At 35.4% G+C, this 21,623-nt stretch overlaps 2 protein-coding genes across 2 annotated transcripts; one reads left to right on the top strand and one right to left on the bottom strand.

Moving 5' to 3' along the window:
- Window positions 1-2,850: 2,850 nt before the first annotated feature.
- Window positions 2,851-11,449, bottom strand: LOC128245335 (syntaxin-8-like). The gene is made up of 8 exons (XM_052963466.1): window positions 11,424-11,449; window positions 10,281-10,380; window positions 9,433-9,527; window positions 7,938-8,039; window positions 7,219-7,334; window positions 6,743-6,835; window positions 5,974-6,075; window positions 2,851-5,063 (listed from the first exon to the last, which is right to left on the bottom strand). The coding sequence occupies exons 1-8, from the start codon at window positions 11,435-11,437 to the stop codon at window positions 4,987-4,989; spliced, it is 699 nt and encodes a 232-aa protein (XP_052819426.1). The 5' UTR covers window positions 11,438-11,449; the 3' UTR covers window positions 2,851-4,986.
- Window positions 11,450-13,357: 1,908 nt separating this feature from the next.
- Window positions 13,358-16,885, top strand: LOC128223685 (putative ATP synthase subunit f, mitochondrial). The gene is made up of 4 exons (XM_052932995.1): window positions 13,358-13,566; window positions 14,485-14,580; window positions 16,129-16,245; window positions 16,693-16,885. Exons 1-4 carry the CDS (start codon window positions 13,407-13,409, stop codon window positions 16,722-16,724), a joined length of 405 nt encoding a protein of 134 aa, XP_052788955.1. The 5' UTR covers window positions 13,358-13,406; the 3' UTR covers window positions 16,725-16,885.
- The last annotated feature ends 4,738 nt before the right edge of the window (window positions 16,886-21,623 follow it).

The raw sequence follows: 21,623 nt of genomic DNA, 5'->3' as shown, positions 1-21,623 counted from the left end.
TGACTTCTGTAAATATTATTGCGGAAAGTCAACAAATCTCCAAACCCGAACAATGCAAGGCTGTCTTTTTAACTTAAAATCCCGCGAGTTTCCTTTTCTATTGTGTAAACGATTTCATCCGATATGTCGATTTTAGACCACAATCGTCCTATTATTGATGCAGCGAATTAAGTAATATTTGCCACTTAACAATATTAAACCATTTCTCATATCTGCTGCTAAATCGGTTAATGTTTGTTTTTAAGATAGCTATCGCTTTGATATTTATGAAAGTTTCCGAAACAAAATACTCCAAGTACAAAACTAAACACAACAATATTGTGGGAATCTTTCTTGATTAGCAAATAAGGCCCTGGGCCAGTTCTGTCCCGTGAATTGTAAGGAAAGGATCGAAATAATAGCACGAGAATTTTATTATGATCTACAGTCGAACCCCGTTAACTCGAACTCCCAGGAACCGGCGAAAATATTTCGAGCCTCGGAAAATTCGAGCAATGCGGGAATGCTTACCTTTAGTATTATGAAATCGTTGCTTTACATCTAGTTCGAATCAACGAGGAATTCGAGCCAAGCGAGTTCGAGCTAACGGGATTTGATTGTATTTCATTTTCTTATTTCGATGTATGAAGAGGTATTCAAAAAGGGCCAATAATATAGGTGAGGTTAGGGTTCATCTTGTCTAAAAACAGGTAGGGTAGGTATCTTCACTATAAAGCTATATAAACTACGTAATTGAACTCTCTCTTTCACACAAACACGCACGCACGCACACGCACGCACGCACGCACGCACGCACACACACACACGCTCCCACACACACGCACGCGCGCGCACGCACCCCCCGCGCGCACACACACGGACGCACGCACATATTACACACACGCATAATATAGGTAGGGTCGGGTAACCCGAACCAAAATTATTTTTAAAGGCATTGGCTTCCTTTCTGTAGTTGAAAGCAAGTCCGGTGGATTTGCCAATGACACTTGTTCAAAATTTCTACATATAAATCAATTTGCAAGTGCTTCAAGATTGTTCGGTTTGCAATATTTTTAGACCGACTTTTCAAAGATCTGTATCTTATTTCAAAAAGCCTGCAAGCAAAATATGGAGCCCACGCGACGCATAAATTAACAAAAAAGATTTTTGGCTTTTACTGGTTGATATGATTTATAATATCCACTTAAAACCAGGATATTGACATGTTAAAGTAATTCTTAATTAATTCTATGGAAAGTTTAAGCAAACATCCCTGATAAAAAGTAAAACCTCCGTCGTACAATACCATGAGTAAAGGAATCTAATTTCAAAGATAAATATTTTAATAAACGTCAAGCTTTCTCCTAATGGACGCAATTATGCTGTGAGGATTTGTCAAGGATTATATTTGCTAGCCATGACTTTGTCAGTTTGCTTTGCAGTATTGTATCTGTTTAAAGTGACACTCTTATTCAAAATTAATACATACACATGTATTACAAACTTAAATTTTGAGTGACAAACCTTTAACTACTTACTAAATAATGCATTATTGGAAAATATTAATTACTGATAACACGATTGTAACCATGTATTAATAGCTGAATTCGCAAAAGTATTAAATGTCTGGTGAATGCTAAACGATTTACTGTGATCAACTATCGTCCCATAAGGTAGAAATATCGTGTTTTCTGCATCTTTCTTTCAAATTAACCTCAGTATCCTTCATACGAGCCATTGTTTTCGACGTTTATACATCCTTTTTGGTATATTTAAACAACTGTAGCATGTGTGGTAAATCTTATTTGGGAGTAAGAGTGAATCTTTAAGGTATCTGATGTTCTGTAATGTGAACTTATAATGCTTGACGACCCAATACTATTTTTGTTTAATCATTTGAAAGTTTTTTATGAGTATGTCACGGTATCGCTACCTATGCAGGTGTTGAGAAGGTGTGTAAGCGGTCCTGTAGCTCAATCGGTACAGCACTCGCCCTGTAAGCGATGTGTCCCGGGTTCGAGCACCGATCTGGTTGCACATTTTTCTCACCCGGCAACAATGGCGCCCAACGAGGGACCGTGTCTGTATATATACTCAATATCGCGGACATAAAATATGTACCTTGAACTGGAGACAAAACCAACAGTGACCTCAAGGTAATGTGACCTTGTCCGTTCACCTATTGATCTCAAATTCGTTAGGTGTAATCTTCTAGTCATGACCAATTGGCATACCAAGTATGAAGTTTATTGGTGCAAGTATTCTTTAGTTATTTAGCGGAAACCATTTTGTTCAGCTCAAGGTCACCGTCAACGAATCATTTTTACCTGAAGGTAAACGCGACCTTGACCTCTGACCTACATATTTCAGTATCATAACGCGTCATCTACTAGTCATGACCACCTCGAACACCAAGTATTAAGGTCCTGGACCTAAATGATCTTCAATTATTTAGCAGAAACCGTTTTGTTTCAGCTTAAGGTCACCATGACCTTGACCTTTGACCTTCTTATCTCAACATCAGTAGGGGTCATCTAATATTGTTCATCTGCATACATATTAGTATGAAGTTCCTGGGTCCAAGCTTTCTTTAGTGATTGAGCGGAATCAAAGTGTTACATACGAACGGACAGACGGACGGGGCAAAAACTATGTCTCCCAAATAATGGGTCGGGAATATAATAAAATGTTTAAAATTGTTTTTATTGGCCTTCAAATAGTGATCTATTAGTTATTTTACTACCATTTCAGTTGAAATAAAGAACAACAAAAACAATGAGAATAAATTTATACTGTTTTCTGATCAATTATTTTACAAATTAGAAATCAATCAGCAAAACATTTTCATTCATAGTATGAAAAACTTATATTGGATCATTAGGCAACCAAATTTAACTTTTTCTCATGGCTCTAAATGATATGACAAATTAATTTGTGCATTGGATAACTTCAGATAACTTTTATGCACAAGTGGTATATTTCATTTCATTTCAACAGAATTGCAGTGCAGATTGAAATACCACATTGCAAGCATAGCATCCTGCAAGCAGGTGTGAGTAACTTGAAACTGTTAATACATATTAACGAAGTCACATTTATGCATAACATTAAAAAACAAAACATCAACATATGACACTTAAAACATTCCATATTCCGTATTACTCATTTAAACAAAATTCTCCCCTTCATAAAATAAAACTGTCACTAATGCCCATTTTTTAAATTATATTAAATAGATAATCAAGGTTAATCATGAAGGGGTGTAACTAAGAATGACTTTATTTGAAACATATATAGTTGTCTCCCCTAGAATATGACAATTGTAACAATAACAATTGTAACTATAAGAAATTGTGTTATATATTTATAAAAAGATATTTGCAATCACGAATGTAATCATGGCTTAACTTAAAACAATGAGATAAAGCATACAGTCATTACATTGAATGTTCCATTCAATATGCATGGAGTTCATAAAGGTCTGCCAGCACCCATTGGCTGCATTATAGCTTTGCAAACCAAGTGCTCTTTCTGATTCATGCGAGAAAGCTTTCCTGGGTTTTAAGCTTCCAGAACTACCCTCTAATGTTGATCATCAGTTCAGGGAGCTATACTTTCGTAGAGGTGTGAAAATTTATTTATACTAGCACTCGGGCCTTGCCCATTCGGCGAGTGCTCCGTTAAGATTTTTAGTCATTTTAGGTTTTTGGAGCATAGTGCACAGACAGAATGTAACCCTGGTTAGAGCTACCCTGGTTCTTAAACGTGCACCAGTGTATAGCACTGCCAAAAGGGACCCCCATTTAACGTCCCTCCCGGAACACGATTAGTATTTTTATACTTTTGTAATGGGGTGGTATTCAATATATAACAATCCTATGTCATACATCATTGACTTCAATCAATCTATTGGTCAGTTATTAGTAACAAATAATCCGATTAGCTACATCGTTCTAAGATCCAATAAAGACCAATATTGAATACCAGTCCAGGGTACCATATTTCAATTTCTTTCAGTATGACATAGTCATGATTGAACCAAGGATCTTTTAGCCCGAAGCGAACACTCTACCACTGAGCTATTGGGGCAGTTAGAAGCAATAAATAATATGACATACACTTACAGTAAAATTTCGGAAAAACTGTATTTTCCTTGTTTATTTTGAAATGTTTGCTTTATTCGTTTAAGTCATTCATATATAGATTTATAAGTAAAATATATAAAATATAAATATTGCACATGTAATTCAACATTATCAATAAACACATACACTGAATTAACATCATTTATAAAATTCATACATTGTAAAGTTATTTTTTATACAAATTAACAAATAACAGGCCAAAACTGAAGTTTGGTTTATTTCTCGATTCAGTTTCAATTTCTTTGTGAAGGTTAAAACATAAAAACAAAGATTTTTGGTGATAATTTTTCACGACCAATTACAAATATGTTTTAATGCATTAAGGTAAAACATTGTATTCAGATTTGTTTTACATGTATTTTGATTATTAACAGGGAATAAAACTTGGTCCTCTAACCAACACTTACATATTAACAGTCACCATTTCACAACAAGGAACTTTGGCATTAAATTGGTAGTATCTAACTGGAAATAATTTTCATTGCTGTTCTCAGAGTAAGTTAAACTATATTACCACATGAAAAAATCAATTCTGATAAAAATCAACAATGGTCCAAAAACCTGTGATGCAACAGATATATATATAAAATTATATATACAGTCAAAACCAGTTGGCTCGATATTGCTTGGCTCAATTTCCTTGTTGGCTCAAACTGGATGTGAAGGTACTATTTTGTTTTAGTCTTTGTAAGCATTTCTGATTGGCTCAATATTCGCGAGGCTCGAAGCATTTGGCTGGTCCCTGGGATATTGCAGCCAACAAGTTTTGAATGTAAATCATTTTCATCACACATGCATCATTTCTCCCACACATATATACATGTACATTTTAAGCTCTCTTGTATCACAGAATGTTTGGTGTTCACAGGGACTTTCCACCAGGCACAACAGCGACGACGATGATGGCAACAAACAGTAGTATGATTACCACCCAGAAACCTGTTAAATATTAACAAACATTGTCACATAGTTTTACTTGCAAAAAAAGAAATGTACGTATAAATGTTACTTGGCCAAAGAAAACATTAGCCAACAGAAGTCACCATATCCAAAAGCTGCATGTATCTTATTTGTTGTCATATTACAATTTCTTGCCACTAAGGATTGGCCAATACAATATACGTAACATTGTACACAATGTTTCACCAAAGATTTATATAAGGGATGTCAAAATGAACGGCCTGGGAGGAGTGTTGTTTTTCTTAGTATAAATTTAATTAACTGATGGTGCAATTTGACGTTAATATCATAATCTTATTAGGTCAAAAAGTGTAAATAAATGAAACTCAAAATGATAAGAAAACACAATTTGTACATATACACAGTATTCCTAATGATTCTTTTTTAATATCTAGATACCTTGTATCACACATTGGTCTTCTCTTGACAAACAAGGGGTAATGTGTTAGAATTGCATCAGAATAAGAAACTACACATGTCAGCCGATGAATCTTATAACAGAAGACAAGGGATTGAAAATCAATCTAAAATCATAATGATTCAAGCCATTTAGATCAACTTTGATAATGTAATCCAAATAAAAAAATAAATTCATAGAGATGTTGTAAATAAGTGAAGAAAACTATGAATGAACAGGAAGGAATTTTTTTCTAATAATTTGTACTGTTCTTCAACTCTTCTTGTTATAGAGATTGTATCCCCAAACTGATAATAAATCCCATGATGAAGCAATCGATAATCGGTGAGCTAAATTGTAATCCATCCAAATCCAACAATATCCGATCAACATTTTTACCGGTACATCAGAGTTTTGTCAAAAGAGAACCATGATAAAAAACTGTGTGTCAAACACATTTGAAATACCGCCTAAATGGTAAATTCAACGTACCGCATGTAGCAGACTTCCTGTCCACTATTCTGATGTGTCTTGTCTCCTTGATCAACCGCTGTCCCGTACGGTCAGTGTGATCAATGATGTCATCAAGTATTTCTGCAAAACACACAGTTAAAAGTTCAAAGAGTACTTTGTCAGATCCATAAAGGATACTTTTGTGTATACTTTCATTTGGCATTTAAGGAGGCACCTTGACAGATATGTTTTGTTTAAAAATTCATTTACAGTTTATATTCCCTTAGTATGTCCTTGACACCAAAAGAAAAGTTTTAGATACACAAGAATTTATACCATTACTTTGTTTGGGAAAACCTACAGGTAACATATATATATATATATATATACAAAACAATATTAGAGACAAAATTTTAAAACACTTCATTTAAAGCTGCACTCTCACAGATTGACCATTTTTATTTTTTTGTCTGGGGCCAATAAGACAAAATTTGCATAAAAGTCTGAAAACCAGTGACCAGACCAAAAGATCAGATCGCAGTTTATCATATCAACGTTCAAAATTGATATTTATGGCTAAAAGCATTACTAATGCTTAAAGAAAATTTACTTTTCCGGCAATTTTCCAAACAATTGAGGTCTGTTCAATGGTGAATCATCTTATATGACTGAATTGTAGGAATTTATACCAAAATCAGCTGATTCTGAGACAAAAACTAAAAATAAAGCCAAGACTGTCAATTTGTGAGAGTGCAGCTATAATAAGTACCATCAAAGGAATATGAGAAATATTTCAAACTGTGATTACCATTCTGCTGTCCAACCTCATTTCCGATGTCCAGGGCCATGTTCTTCTGTCTTGATATCACATTTGACAAAGCATCCAACCCACGATCTTGCTCTGAAAATGGAAACATGATTATGGTATTATTTTTTAAATGCCTGGTACACACACTGGTGATTACTGGCGATATACCAATTGATACTTCACCATTTGCTATACCCTAGGTCAACAATTCCAATCAACATCTTATAATTCTGTTGCCGTCATGTTCTGCTTCAACTTATCGTCATAATTAATCAAACATCAGATGACAAGCGCATTGTTTTTTCCACCATTTTAGGAATGGGGCAAGGGCCTTTGGGAAAAATGTGTCATCAAGTTTGGAAGACTTTGGAACAGTGTGAACTGCTGTAGTGTGAACTGTTCAAGGAATGGTTTACATGGCTAATCTACCTCTGTAGTGTGAATTGCTAAAGGAATGGTTTACATGGCTCACCTACCTCTGATTATTTGCTGCTGATGATCCCGTAGCCCCATATTGCCGATACCATGGAACTCTGCGGGTTCTTCCCTTACACCCCAAGGATCGTCAGAGCCTCCAGCCATCAAACCAGCCCTAAAGAAATCACAATTGTACATCTAATTTGAGGGCTATAGGATATTGTATGATCTCTTACTTTCATGATATTCCAATTTTCAGAACTTTACAAGATTGGTGATATCGTATTTACCAACAAAGCCAAGTCTAAGACCTAACTAGTACATGAAATGGTAAGTTGCATACATGCCATATTTCTGGAGACCTCCTCAATGGATTTTGTTCATGAAACTAAGCCAAGGGGATTTTGAAGGCTTCTTAACAATACATCAGTATCTAATACATGCTATATTTTTGGAACACTTCGAAAGAGATTTTAATTATAAAACCCTCTGGTGCTGTCTCTTTCGATATTCTAATTCTTAAAGCACTTATTATACTAGTATTTCTTTTCTACTGAAAATCACTCTACTGGGTATGTATATTTTTTATTTTTTAAATTCAAGGGGATATTCGTTCTGCTCTGACAGACCAAGGGATGGATATAAGTTCCATGTACCGGTAATTCATCTTCAGAAATACATAAGCTAAAATGGCTCAAAGAAAGCCCTGTCAGCCTACCTTGACTTGCCATCGTTGGGCATATAATTTGCATATTTAAGCTAAAATGGCTCAGCCTACCTGGACTCGCCACCCTCATTCCTGAAAGCTGTCTCCAAGTGTTTCTCCTTTGTAATCAGTTTATCCATCATCCCTTGTCTACGATCAACCTCACGCTGAGTGCTGAAAAACAGAGGTCATTTAACTTTACAAAAGATACTTAGTGTTTCCAGAGCTGACCTGGTTGTCAAGCATTTACCACATTATTGCTACAATAATTTCATGCCATTTTCTCAACTAAAAACAGAGGAAAATTTATTTCTTCTTCAGATTTGTTCCAACAAACCTGGTACATGTATTTGGTCGAATAGTTAAACCACTTGCTTTGATGAAATAAATTTACAGATTCAACTTACTCAAGACATAGCATTTTAAACATAATGTATTCTTTTTACTTGACCAGTTTTTGCTGTTAATTATGACTACCGGTAGGCCAACAATTTATCTTAGTGTCAATGCTCATGTCTCTGCTTACTTAGGATGTTAGTGTTTCCTCCAGGATTGATAAAGGGTATGGTATTTTCCCCCTAAAAGAGGCACATAGGAGAACATATTTTTTATCATTTACCTAAAAAGGTACCCTGGTTTAATCATAATATTAGTTTTGCATTGATATTAATTTATATATTTATATATATTGAAGAAGCTGTCTCAAAACTTCTTATGAATCTGAATGAACCAGATTTTTTTCTGAAAAAAACAACAACTGCCATTCCAATAAGTCATTGATTGGTTTATTTAAGAGGGTCCGCACATGTGATCATGACTTGTATAGAGACAATGGCACCAACACTAATAAAGTCATGATAGAAACATTCAAACCAACACTACGGATATTTTGTCAATATAATGATTCAATACAGGAAAAATAAATAATAATTATGACTTGGTAGTCTAACAACCAGTCCTATTAAGAAATAGATGGTTATGTGTTAAACACACACATTCTTGCTAACTGGGTTTGCTTCTCGGCCTGGAGGTGTGTTTGGTTTGTGATCACCAAGCTGTAGAAGTGGATTTTCTCCGGGTACTCCAATTTGCCCCACAATACAAGACCACACACTTGTGTAAAGCAATCATGCCAGCAAAAGTCATTCACATTCTGTTGTTATGACTTGTTTGGTATTTGTTGTAAAAAGTTAAATATAAACTTAAGCAAATCTAATACTTTCAGGGAGTTCATTGACCTAAAGGGCTTAAACCATTTCGGTAATGGGTTTTGGGGCGCTTTAGAGGTCAAAGGGGGCGGAGCTCCCTGCCACAAAAGTAAAACTGGCTTTTAGAAGCCATTTTGAGGGAGGGATCTCAAAATTGAAGCAAGCTTGAGTGTAAATACTGATACTAACAGGAAATATGGCCACCTAATACAAACCAGATAACCTTTTAAATCGTATGAAATTATGATAACATTTCTTTTTTTTAAACATGTTTTCCTTCCTCTTTTTGGTCCTTGTCGCCATAAGATCGGCGGAAATCTGCAAATCCACAGACAAATCACATCCCAGACTTTACTTACATGTGGTATGATGATGTTGCCCTGATGAGACCATTTTTCAGCTTCTCAACATCTCCAGAAAATTGCTTCATAGAAGACCGCACTTGCGCCGACAACTGTTGCAGAAGTATATAAAGATATTAAAGGTATCCAATGTAAGTACAATTGTTAATTTACCTAAAGGATGAACAAATAGGTGGAGAAAACACAGTATTTCTACCTTAGGAGATGATAGTTGATCACAGTAAATGTTTTAGGACCCACCAGTCATTTAATATTTATGTAATGATGAAAATGATGAAATGTAAGTATCTATCATGTATTTCCCGTACGGATAGAAAAATCTGACCCAAGGGCATGCGCGTAAGCCGGTAACGAGGCTTGCCCAGTGCCAGAGTCGGATTTTTCGATCCGTACCTGAAAAACATGATTTATATTTTTCTCGATACCTTAAATTATGAATTTGTGGAAAAATTGAAGTAGAAACACACTATTGCACCAAAAAGCGCGTTCGACATTTTGTACTGACATCACAAAGCGCAGTAATTTTAAATCTCTATTGATGTCAAATAATTCCTCTAAAAATCACGCTTTTATGATTATTTATTTTCAATTTTAATTAAAAGTATTGCATACTTATGTTTTTAATTGCACTTTATTGAAATTGCATAATATACTTTTCATAAACCATAAATAAAAGAAATAAGAAGTGGCGCGGTGTTGCACGTGATTCATCTTACATAGGGGTGTAAGAAGGGTTTTTCAAGCACTGGTCACATGACCGGAAACACACGTCCGGTATGCAAGAATAAACTGTCATTAAAAACACTCAATTCTCAAGAAGAAAATTTATTTTAAGTTTATCCAACCTTTGTATATGGTTTGCTGGTCCTGTTGTGTTTATTTCGCTCTGTAATCTTTTCCATAATATCCTGCCCCAGCTGGGCACAGCGATCATAGTCTAACAACCTGTGGTAAAGAGGGTAATTAATAAATACTGCTGTCATCAAAATTAGAATTTTCGATGAACAAGCATTACTTTTAATATGAATCTTTGCCATGAAAAACAATTTTTTTGAAAATCCTATAATGTATGGTCAGGATACAGACCGGACAGGGATCATTTCAACCTTTGGCCTCTAAGCTTGACAGAAAAAGCACTGAGTGATAAAAATTGTGTTAGGTTGATTTTGTAGCAATGTGTTTTTCTCACACAAGTATGTTTCTGAGTAATCACATAGCATGTTCCAAAAGATAAAATTGGAGTATGAACCATTTGAAATGTTGCTTGATGTTTGACTAGTGTGATACGCATTTCAACATCAACACTGAATACAACATTGGGATGGTAAACAAATGGTTAATTGACAATATTATTTAGAAATTATTTTTTTATGGGAAAATCAATTATTCTCAGTTTTGTGCGGTATTTAATAGTTTAGGAACATGACATCTTTTTAATTTTATTTCATCTGAACATGAAATCAGTCTGTCTAATGGACCGAGTTCCTTTACAATTTTAGTCGGACCAAGTCCCAATTTAATGGTCAGGACTGTCAACCCAGATGTTTTTGCGATTTCTGCTTTACGTTTATGAAAACAACATAACAACATGGTGTCATAATAGTTAATAGATTTTGGCCTTTCTAAGGCAGATACTTAATCCGGAAAATGAGGAAGTGCGATTAAATAACTACGCTTTATGTTCAATAATGTTCCGTAGTTCATAACAAAGTCATAGTCAAAGTTTTTTATCAATACAATTTTGGACATCTAATTAATAAAAACTTTAGATACGCCTATGTTTTTTACAGAACATTAGGCAAACATATCCGGACAAGTTCGTCCGGTTATTAGTAATCATAATAATCTCATAAACAGAATTTGGCTACGAGAAAACAGAAAAGTGTAAGTGCTGTCCTTGAGACAAAATATGTTCAGACTTTTATTCTTTAATCTATAATTGTTCTGATCATTGATTGTCTATGATATTTGGTATATAATGATCTCACCAAGAATCTGTCATCTTTGTGGAGCAGGCAACAGTTGCAAAAACATGAAGATCTAGGTGGGTTGTTTTAAAAGCCTAGTTTTAAAAGTAATTTGCTTGTCATGTTAATACCCTGCTTTGCATCCCTGGTTTATAGCACTGTTGTCGCAGCAGGAGTCGTTTTCCTGTATTTGTTCAGGCTCAGGCCATTTAGAGAGTTTGACACTTATATAGATATATCATAATCTCATTGACTCAATAATACATAACCAATTATTGAAAAAACAATACGCACACTGCAGCCAATGTATTTACGTATTAGACCGAAGGTAAATAAATGATAAAATGGTAAGAGTTAAAAGTGTTTCATTCATTTATGTTGTTTAGGATGAATCATGTTCGTGGGCTATTATATATACCATTTAACGCTACTCTTAAGCATTGTAATACTAATTAAATGTTATTTGAAAATAAACATACTAGAAGAGATGTGTTGTTCATTCATTTAATAAAACCTACACTACTGCACAGCATACACCATATTAAATCATACAGAAATACTATGATTTACTTCAGATATTGGTGATAAAGGTATGATGATTTTGACTTTAGTTACAAAATCAGTTTAACAATTTTGATGACATTTGCAAAAAAAAAAAAAAAAAACCCGTACAGTTTTGCAAAAGTCCAAGAGCTTATTTGCAACGGGGCCAATGCTATAATGGTGTAATTAAATATCACAACCGTGAAAGGTTAGAAGAAAACACAAAATAAAACCTGACCTCACTGGAAATTGAGTCTTTCAATGCTTAAAATTGAAAAGAAATCTCGAATGGAGGGTACACCCGTCCCCAGCAATGTCAATTTGCTTTCTACATGCCTGAAATTGGTCTCAGGTCATAGGTTAGAAATGGTGAAGATGATAATTGTTTATTCATACTCCCAGATCAGATAACTAGGTTTTTTTTTCGGAGGATGGGGTTAAAGTGCATATTTACGTAATATAGTGGATTGTGCCTCTTTGACTTACCCGGGTGCAGGGTGATACAATGTATATGATCCATTGGATTTCACGTGAAATCCACATGAAAAGTGAAATCCACTCATAACTCATTTTTTTACAAATATTTATTTGTATTGAACAAATATTGAATATGGTTCATCAATTAGGCATAATATTTCAAATTATTTTGAAATTGATAAAAATATGAAGTTACTTTAAACTTTTCGAAAAATGTACGGAAATCAACGTAAAATCCAATTTTCAAGCAGTAAGAACCACTAAGAAATCATTTATCATAAACAAATAAAAAAATGGAATATACTTCACAAGCAGTTTATATATACAATTTAAAATAAAATTGATAAAAAGATGAAGAAGTTATAGAAACAATGTCCAGAAATCGACGTGAAATCCCCTTATCCACCCATAACCCTTTATATTTAACAAATGTTTTTAATTGTACACATATTGGAACATGCTACAAAAAAGGGTTAATATTTCAAAATTAAATGAAATTGATCAAAATCGAAGGCGCCCTCGTCCATGGCCCTTTTGTATTTAAGTATATTTGGTATATTATTTGTTTATGTCTTAACTTTGTTTGCACTGTTATTTTTACATGCACTTGAATTGGTATACGTAATAAAACAGTTCTTAAAAAAAACCCAGCATGTGCACACCCATCTCCGGACACCATAACAAAAAAATATATACACAAAATGAAAAAAAACAACACATATAAGGGCAGTTGAGATCGGTAATTTGTAGACTACTAAGTTCGTGAATAATGCTGTAAATAAACGCAGAACGAGATGATAACACTGACAGCGAAACAGCGCGGTCCATTCAGTTTCCGCCGCCAATAGTTTTTAAAGGCATAACAGTCACTACTGTACATTACGGTATATCCATGATCACCAACGTGTGAGGAACTGTTGTCTGTTTCGGTCTATATCGAAGAACTTGTCCTCACTTCCGGTTGTGGAAGGTCGCCGCACAAAAATGTCTGAATCAGCTGTAAAACTCGTCACCAATGCGGAACAGCATGCAAGAGGAGGGCCTAGGGTTATATTGCCAAAAGTGAACTGGCCCTACTATGGTGATGTCTATAACCCGAAGATTCACGGGACTTATGACCCTTCAATCAAGTATGGTCCCGCGAGTAAGTATCGGTGGGTGGGGTAAAAGTTATATATTTTTAGACGAAGTGAACCATATTACCCACTGAACCACTGCCAAAGTGAGACGTTTCATAACCAAAGTGAACCACTTTAATATTGTATATTGGGGAATTCCTTCACGGGTTATACTTTTGAGTGAAACAGTTATCAAAATTAGACTTTGTGTAAATAAGCCCAAATTCTAACATAGTGCTTGGCAACAACATTCTTAAGAAGACCTGGTTTATAAAATCCAGAATCTCAGCAAGCCTGGAAAGCATTTTACCAGTCCAGGGCTTGTGCTAATTTTAGTGTAAGACAGCTGACATATAATCAGATGGCAGTTTTTCATATTTATGTTGGAAAAGTGATGTTTTATGCCGAAAAACTCATTTTTTTGTAAGCATTATGCACCAGTCAATTGTAACCACAGCTCCCCGATGTCCGAGGAATAGTGGGGACTTTGACTTTTGGTTGAGCCAAACCCGGGTAAAATCCTTGCTGGAACGAATTGCTGGCTAAATCCCTGCCAAATCCCAGGGACCATAGGAAAGGACCATTCCTCGCTATTTTTTGCACAAAGACATCGCATTCACCCAGCACTGCGGGGCCTTCTGGAAGGTAAAAACATGGCCCATTTCCACGGCTATCCTCAGTAAACCCCCGGACCTGGGGTGGGGGGCTGTGGTTACAGTTGACTGGTGCATTAGTAACGACTGTTACTGCTCTGTTATACTTTTTTGTTATTCCATTACTTTAAATGTACAAAATACTTTATTTTGTTTCATGCCTTCTCTCCGGAACTCCCAATGATACTTCTTGTTACAAGAAGGTGTTGAAGTTAGTGTATTAAACACATCCTGTAATATATATCTTAGTAGATCAATGCTTTCACATTATTGTGCTTTTTGTCCTTACAGAGCCAAGCATTTGGACATGGAAGATCAAGGACATCCCCAGCCAACTGAAGAATGCGGACAAAACAAGCCCAAATGTAATGAACACAATGAGCAGATGTAAGTTATGATCAATTTCATTCTTTTTAAAAATTGTTTGCAGTAACTGTTTGACAATTTCCAGACTGACTTGTAAGGCTACACTCACTGATTGGCAGTTTCGACAATTTATAAAAGATAATTCTGAGGTTGGCTTAATATGGCATCAGTGCCTTCAATTCAGTCAGTTTAGGTAACTCACAATAGAACAGATCTCATTAAGTGGAAAACTCCTGATCATTTTATTTTTCTAAACAAGTTAGGAACGCTTTTAGCCATAACTTTAAACAATCAATTTTCTGATGTTAATATGAAAAACAGCGATCTGATCTTTTGTCAGCATTCTCATATCACAGATTTCCGCAATAAAACAACTCATTTCAATGAAGAAAAAAACAGTTGTCAAAGCAGTCAAGCTGTGAGAATGCAGCACAGTATCGATAATCATGAAACTTAGTATTCAAAGTTATTACGGCCCTTTCCTATTTACTAAACTGTTGCAGTTTTTATATATGAAAGAAAATTGGAATGGAAATACCCAAATTGACTGGAAAACATCATTATTTTTCACGGTTATGAGTAGGTTTCTTTAGGCTTCATTATTTTATTTCTACGATTTACTTGTGCATTTCCTCACTTGTCTGTTTTTATTTTCGTTTATCTTGCATTGAATGATTGAATTAAAAAAGAAAGAAATGTATGTTAGAATATTATTATCAATTATGACAAAATACATGTAGCTATCAATAGTTGCAGATATTGACCTTTCTGATTGATTTGGGATCATAATTGATAATGGTAACAACTTGGCTGCAGAGCAAATAGTTTCAATGCAGGCCTTGAATATAGTAACAGCCTGTTGCTTATGTGTATTAAACTGCCATAAAGCTGGTCATGTCTATGTTTGTTTCCATTTACTTCACCTACCATTTTTTAAACCAACCTTAAACCTTTTTATTGCTTTGAGGAATATTTTTATCATTTGTTTGAAAAAAATAAGATAATTCAACATGATGGACCCTATGAATACAATGCCAGTGATACTTGTACTGATTGTATACTCAAAAATGTTCCCTTTTTGTGTAAAAGAAAAACCTGGAGCGTCTTTGCGTAATAAAAAAAAATTCTGACCTACCTACTCTATTTTTTGGCGGCATGAAACTGTAAACAAACACATTTTTTATGCCTTATTCATGATTTTTGTCTCACCTGAAAGAATCCTTTTTGCCATTCGCTGATTTTTCATTTGGTGCCATCAATATTTTTAACCAGGTTTTCACATAGTTGTTCGGGCAGGCGGGCGGCCGGCCGGGTGGCGTCAAACTCACTTATGAAACTGAATAACTTCAGTAAGGGTTGACATATCTTGATCAAACTTGGTCTATAGGAAGAGTTTATGGATACCTTTCATGGGATTGCGTGTTGGGTCCCTAGTTTTTATTACAGTAACATCCAGTAAAAGGTGCTATAAGCTCTGATTTGCTTGTATCTTTACATTCAATTATCCCATTTTTTTTACTAAAGGCCACCATGCTTCATGTTAATATCAGTCGATCATTTTTCTTACAGGGTATTACAGAGTTACCAAAACACACTTGAGATGTACTAGGACACCAATCCGTCCCTATATCATGGCGGTTGCAGTTGTTACAGCTATCCAGTTCGGCTTGAAATTGGGAGTTAACAGTAAGAATATTTTTCAGTATCTGCAAAATGCCTAAACCTTTTTGAAAACAGTTAAAAGAGCACAAGCCAGAAATGGACTGTTTTGATTCCACTTTCTGTGCTGTTGCTAACATTAACAAACTAACTGAACAGACTATTGAACAAATGCTGTAAGGGAGAGCTCCTATAAGGCCAACATTAAAGTCAAATTATTTGCTCATGCCATTTCAAATTCACATTTACGTTGCAATCTTTATTAACATATTTGTTGAACATATTTAAATGAAGTGGTCTTTTAATTTAAACTATTTTAAACCACATAAAAGTCCCATTTTGTAATCCCGGAGCATTAATACATGTAAGATGTAATTTCAAAAAGTAAATCAGACAAAAGCCTAACCACACTGCTGTTGATTGGTAGATTGTGTATCTGATTGTGATTCTTATCCAATGTTACAAATATTTCAGACAAAGTCCAGCCATGGAAGTACCACTGGTAACATCGAAGTGCCGTCTATCATAGGATCAGCAAGCTTGAACTACTGTGTGATTAGTTTGGACCATTTTTGTGGAATAAAGGGGAAACTTAGAAGAACTATGTATTTTGTACACATTATGCTGTTTGAGTTGTATTTGACCTCAGAATAAAGTTTCAAACGTGTGTTGTGATGTTGACAGTGATATTAGCTTCTTTCCTTTATATTTTGATTGCAATGTCATGAGAGCTGAAAGCTGATATTAATCACTTTGAATGACGTTTCCTGGGTAGAAAACATTACAGGTGACCTATTCAAAGGTACAGTATGTTGAAAGATGCACAAAAAAACATAAATTTTAATGCTTCCTTACTTTACATAAATTATCAACATCCCCTATCTCAAAGGTCAAGGTCACACAGATTTGTCATTTTGGAATACTGCATATACAGATTAGTTGGGCCAGTGTTGAACGAGGAATTTTAAAAATAGCTGCCACATGTGTTTGGTACATTACATGTATATTCAGGCAATGTGTAGTATACAATATTGACCCTGACCCTTTATACTTTCAAGCTCAAGGTCACATTTAGGAATTTTATCCTTATGGAAAGCTGCATATATGCACATCTATACTGTTGGTCGTATCCCAGAAACTTATGCATAAATTGGTACATAGAGACAATGTGTGGCAAGCAAGACCTATGTCCCTTATTGAAAGTCAAGGTCACAATAAGAGTTGAATCAAGATGGAATGCTGCATATATGCACATAGATAGCATATCCTGCTTAAGGCTGTAACTTTGTCATGTAAAGGGGGTGTTCAAATTAACATGTGCTCGGTACTTAAAGGGATTTTTTTGCAGGCAAAACCCAGGACCCTTAGTTCAAGCTCATACTTAGTGTTTAAACGTTATGAAATGCTTCATATCTAAATATGGCCATGTCGTTGACATGCACATATTTTTTTAGCTCACCTGAAAACGAAGTGCTCAAGGATCGACGTGCTCTTGTGATAAGGGACTGTCCCATGTCCGTTGTCAACATTTTCTTTCAAACAGCTTCTAATCCACCTAGCCAATTGCAACCAAATTTCACAGGAATGTTCGTTGGATTATCCACTTCCAGATTCCATACAACAAGAAATGTGGTAGCCATGGCAACCAAACACATGGCGACCAGAAAGAAAACATTTGGAAAAAAAACTCAGAAACAGTTGACCAGATTACAAAACAATTTCACAGAAATGATCCTAAGGTGGCTCATTATCAAATTCCTTCGAGCCATGTTTGTTCGTAAAAAACTTAGCCGAAAGGGGATGGAGCTAGTTTTTACTATATGACGAACACTTTCAAAATATTCTCCCGAGAAACTGTTAGCATGATTTCATAGAAATGTTCCTAAGGTGGCCCAATATCATATTACATCAAGTCCTGTTTGTTCGTGAAAAAAACTTGGCCTGCTCGGATGGAGATTAGTTCGAATAATTGAACGTAGACGTTTTTTTACGAATTTGATATGGCAAATCCTTACGCGATTAGAAAAATCCTGTTTTGAATGTCTAGTATTTTAGACTAATTATTTAGGTTCAGAAAAAAGACATCATAAATGGATTTTCAATTTTTACGTGGCCACAGATTCCCCAATGGAAAGCGCGCGAAAACCTCGCTACTATTTTTATCTGTACCTAAACATATGCATTTTTTTGTTTGGCTTATTTAAATCAAATGAGTTAAACACGAAAATGCATTTCAATTGAACTTTTTGCATCAATCTACATTCAGTGCCTTTAACATTTCCACAATTACCAATACTTCGAATTATAACCATGTATCAACATTATAGGAATTGCTATACATGTACGTCCGTCGGCATGTCAAAATCTACAAGGTCACTCTTCCTTTTTATGGTTTCTAGAGCAATATTTCATGTCTCAGTCATACTTGTATTGCTAGTAACATGATTTTAAACTCAACAGAACTGTCGAGAAAATGTTAAGGCGTGTTGCACGAAACGCTCGTGCTCTCAAGGGTCAAGGTCACATTTGGGTGCCAACTTAATATATTTTAGATTTCATAGCAATACTTAATGTAACAGCCAAAACATGGTTTTGCGTGATTGAATTGCTATTGTGTAATCATTTTATGAATTAAAAAAAATCTTAACGATTTAGAATAGGCAGCGAGCGATTCTTAATCATTAAGTATCACTTCAGGTCATCTTACTGACTTAGAATACAATCTAATAAGCTGACACGGAGTCAACGCAAAATCAGACACACAGAGTGTGTTTCGGATGAATGGCAGTAAGTGGACCTTGAAACACCCGTGAAATTTGAAATTCTTAATGATTAAGCATAGTACTAATTGATATTCTACTTGCAATTTAATTGGGTGAAAATATATGTTGTTTTTTAAGCCTATGTATGTTCCCTCAGCTAGGAATAACAGTGTGCGATTTGTTTAAAGATCATTTTCACTCAATAAAGGTCAAAGTAGACCAATAGGGATATTATGGCCAGAGTTCGTGTCTTAGCCATAATTTTGCTACAAATAATGGTATTTTTATCAAAGTAGTCCAAATAGGAATTCCATAGCATATTATCTGTGTCACTATTGTGTTACTACTGTTTATTGTCGAAATTTTCATTAAATTGTTAATAACATTCAATATTATTAACATTTTAATGAAAATTATTGTATAAAAATGGCCATCCTGACATGCCCCGACCGAATGCATGTTTCATATTCATGCGGCACTTTCTGTTTCTGGAGCCAACGAAAGTACATCGCCGGATACCCCCGATACACTACTACGCTATGTATCATTATGAACTTCCCGTTGTTCATAGTGTACTGTTCTTTTTTTCCTTTCTGAAAATAGGGAATTTCCCAGGCTCATTTTGGTCAGGGTCAGGGTCCGCCGCAGTACGCCCGCTAGGACAAAGTAGGGTTAAAATGCCCCGACTATAGGGTCCGCCGCGCGTTCTGCCGGCTATGACAAAGTAGGGTTAAAATGCACCGGCTACAGGGTCCGCCGCGCGTTCTGCCGGCTATGACAAAGTAGGGTTAAAATGCACCGGCTACAGGGTCCGCCGCGCGTTCTGCCGGCTATGACAAAGTAGGGTTAAAATGCACCGGCTACAGGGTCCGCCGCGCGTTCTGCCGGCTAGGACAAAGTAGGGTTAAAATGCCCCGGCTACAGGGTCCGCCGCGCGTTCTGCCGGCTAGGACAAAGTAGGGTTAAAATGCCCCGGCTACAGGGTCCGCCGCGCGTACTGCCGGCTAGGACAAAGAAGGGTTAAAATGCCCCGGCTATTACTTTAGCGAATAATAACAATAGTTGACAACAACTTCTTAAAGATATATTTCGGTAATTGAATATTCGATCGAAAGAATTACCGAATATTCGAATATCAATTTTGCCATTCGTTTGCCTCCTATAATTAAGTGTAACGGAAAATGTACCGCGGTTGCCGACGATGACGAATGCATAGCATATACTTAACTGAATGGCATCGTGGCACCAGGAATATTATTTGAAAATAAATGTTGCTTGAAATGTCCAAATGGTATCAAAACTTCTGCCACACTAATCATATAAATTGTTTATAAGTCAACATTAACGATAAATTAATACGGAGAAACTTGAATAAACATAGGCTCCTTTATAGTTTGTCACACATCGAGATAAAAGTTCAGTCCCCGCCTTCAATTTCTTCTCAATGCCTTAAAGTCAGGTTACTTTTTAATAACTCTGTTTAATCAAGTGGTATTATATATCAAGTATTTACAGATACGTTTTAATACGTCGTTTCAAGAGTTTTCTTGTTTTGGATTAGATTCACACATTATATCGAAATCATGTTCTTTATAGGAGAAAACAATAATGAAAGCGTAATTAAGAGTGTACCTGAACAACCCCATTGATCTTGGATATTAAATGTGAATTTATAACGCGTAGTGGCACGGCATAAAGGAATGGATATTACGAGCGTTGGTCATCAATAATGTTAAGAATAACAATACAACTTCACATGGTGATTGTAATGTCTCAGACAATATTTCACTCCGCGAGTATATTGCTTTATGTTTAAGTGTTCTTTTCTCTGACTGGTTGCGTTGCCGTGCAATGGATGCGAAATCTCCATCACGAAATCACAGCACGAGTGAACTTTGAACAGATTTTATTAAAGGAGCACAATATAGCACATTTACACTTGATAGATGCACATAAAATGGATTAAACGTAAGACATTGTAGAACATATCTGGGACCAATAACACATCCTACTCCCAGAACATATCGAGTTTCCGTTTTGGACGTCGTCTTTTTAAACAGTGGGAGAACGTAATTTTGTTTCATTCAATTATTAAGTGAATATGGCGGATTTGTAAGGAAAAGTACCGATTCTGGTGTCAACTTTTGCCTGGTAACTTAACTTTCTCTTTAAATTTTTAAAATGGTCTAGTATGTGGCTAAAACATATTTTTTGATCGGCATCTTAGTTTGGTATCATAACTTAAAAATTATTGAATAGTATGTGGGTTTCTATGCAATGTTACAAATACAAGTGTTGAATTCTACAAGGACCCATAAACCATTATTTTTTTGGTTTATAGGTCAGTAATTTGTATCCACATTTTTCGTATTTTCTCGGCATTTCTGTGCATGCTGTGACTGTGCTTGCATGTATATATTTTTATTTTTCAAACTTGACGGTTATCACTCGACTGTACACGTTTCCTAGCCGATTTTCCCTTAACCAGCATGTTTATTACTTTTACATATACAGTACTTCATACTACAAGTAGCTTTCCCCTTATAGGAATCAGTGTGATCTGTAATGATATTATGATACTTCATTATACAGTTGTTCGAAGCCCGTGGTGACGGATTATAATGATCAGTAAATCTCGACACC

Source organism: Mya arenaria, chromosome 2, assembly GCF_026914265.1.
Source record: "Mya arenaria isolate MELC-2E11 chromosome 2, ASM2691426v1".
NCBI lineage: Eukaryota > Metazoa > Mollusca > Bivalvia > Myida > Myidae > Mya > Mya arenaria.
The sequence above is the reverse complement of the archived record's forward strand: the minus strand, read 5'-3'. Positions and strand labels throughout refer to the sequence as shown.

Excerpts from the sequence above, each read along its gene's own strand:
- LOC128245335 (XM_052963466.1), bottom strand. Across the intron at positions 7,335-7,937 it reads AATGAGGGTGGCGAGTCCAG|GGCTGGTTTGATGGCTGGAG; the intron begins GTAGGCTGAGCC and ends TGATTTCTTTAG. Across the intron at positions 5,064-5,973 it reads CAGGAAGTCTGCTACATGCG|GTTTCTGGGTGGTAATCATA; the intron begins GTACGTTGAATT and ends AATATTTAACAG.
- LOC128223685 (XM_052932995.1), top strand. The coding sequence starts at position 13,407 with ATGTCTGAATCAGCTGTAAAACTCGTCACCAATGCGGAACAGCATGCA. Across the intron at positions 13,567-14,484 it reads AATCAAGTATGGTCCCGCGA|AGCCAAGCATTTGGACATGG; the intron begins GTAAGTATCGGT and ends TTGTCCTTACAG. Across the intron at positions 16,246-16,692 it reads CTTGAAATTGGGAGTTAACA|ACAAAGTCCAGCCATGGAAG; the intron begins GTAAGAATATTT and ends CAAATATTTCAG.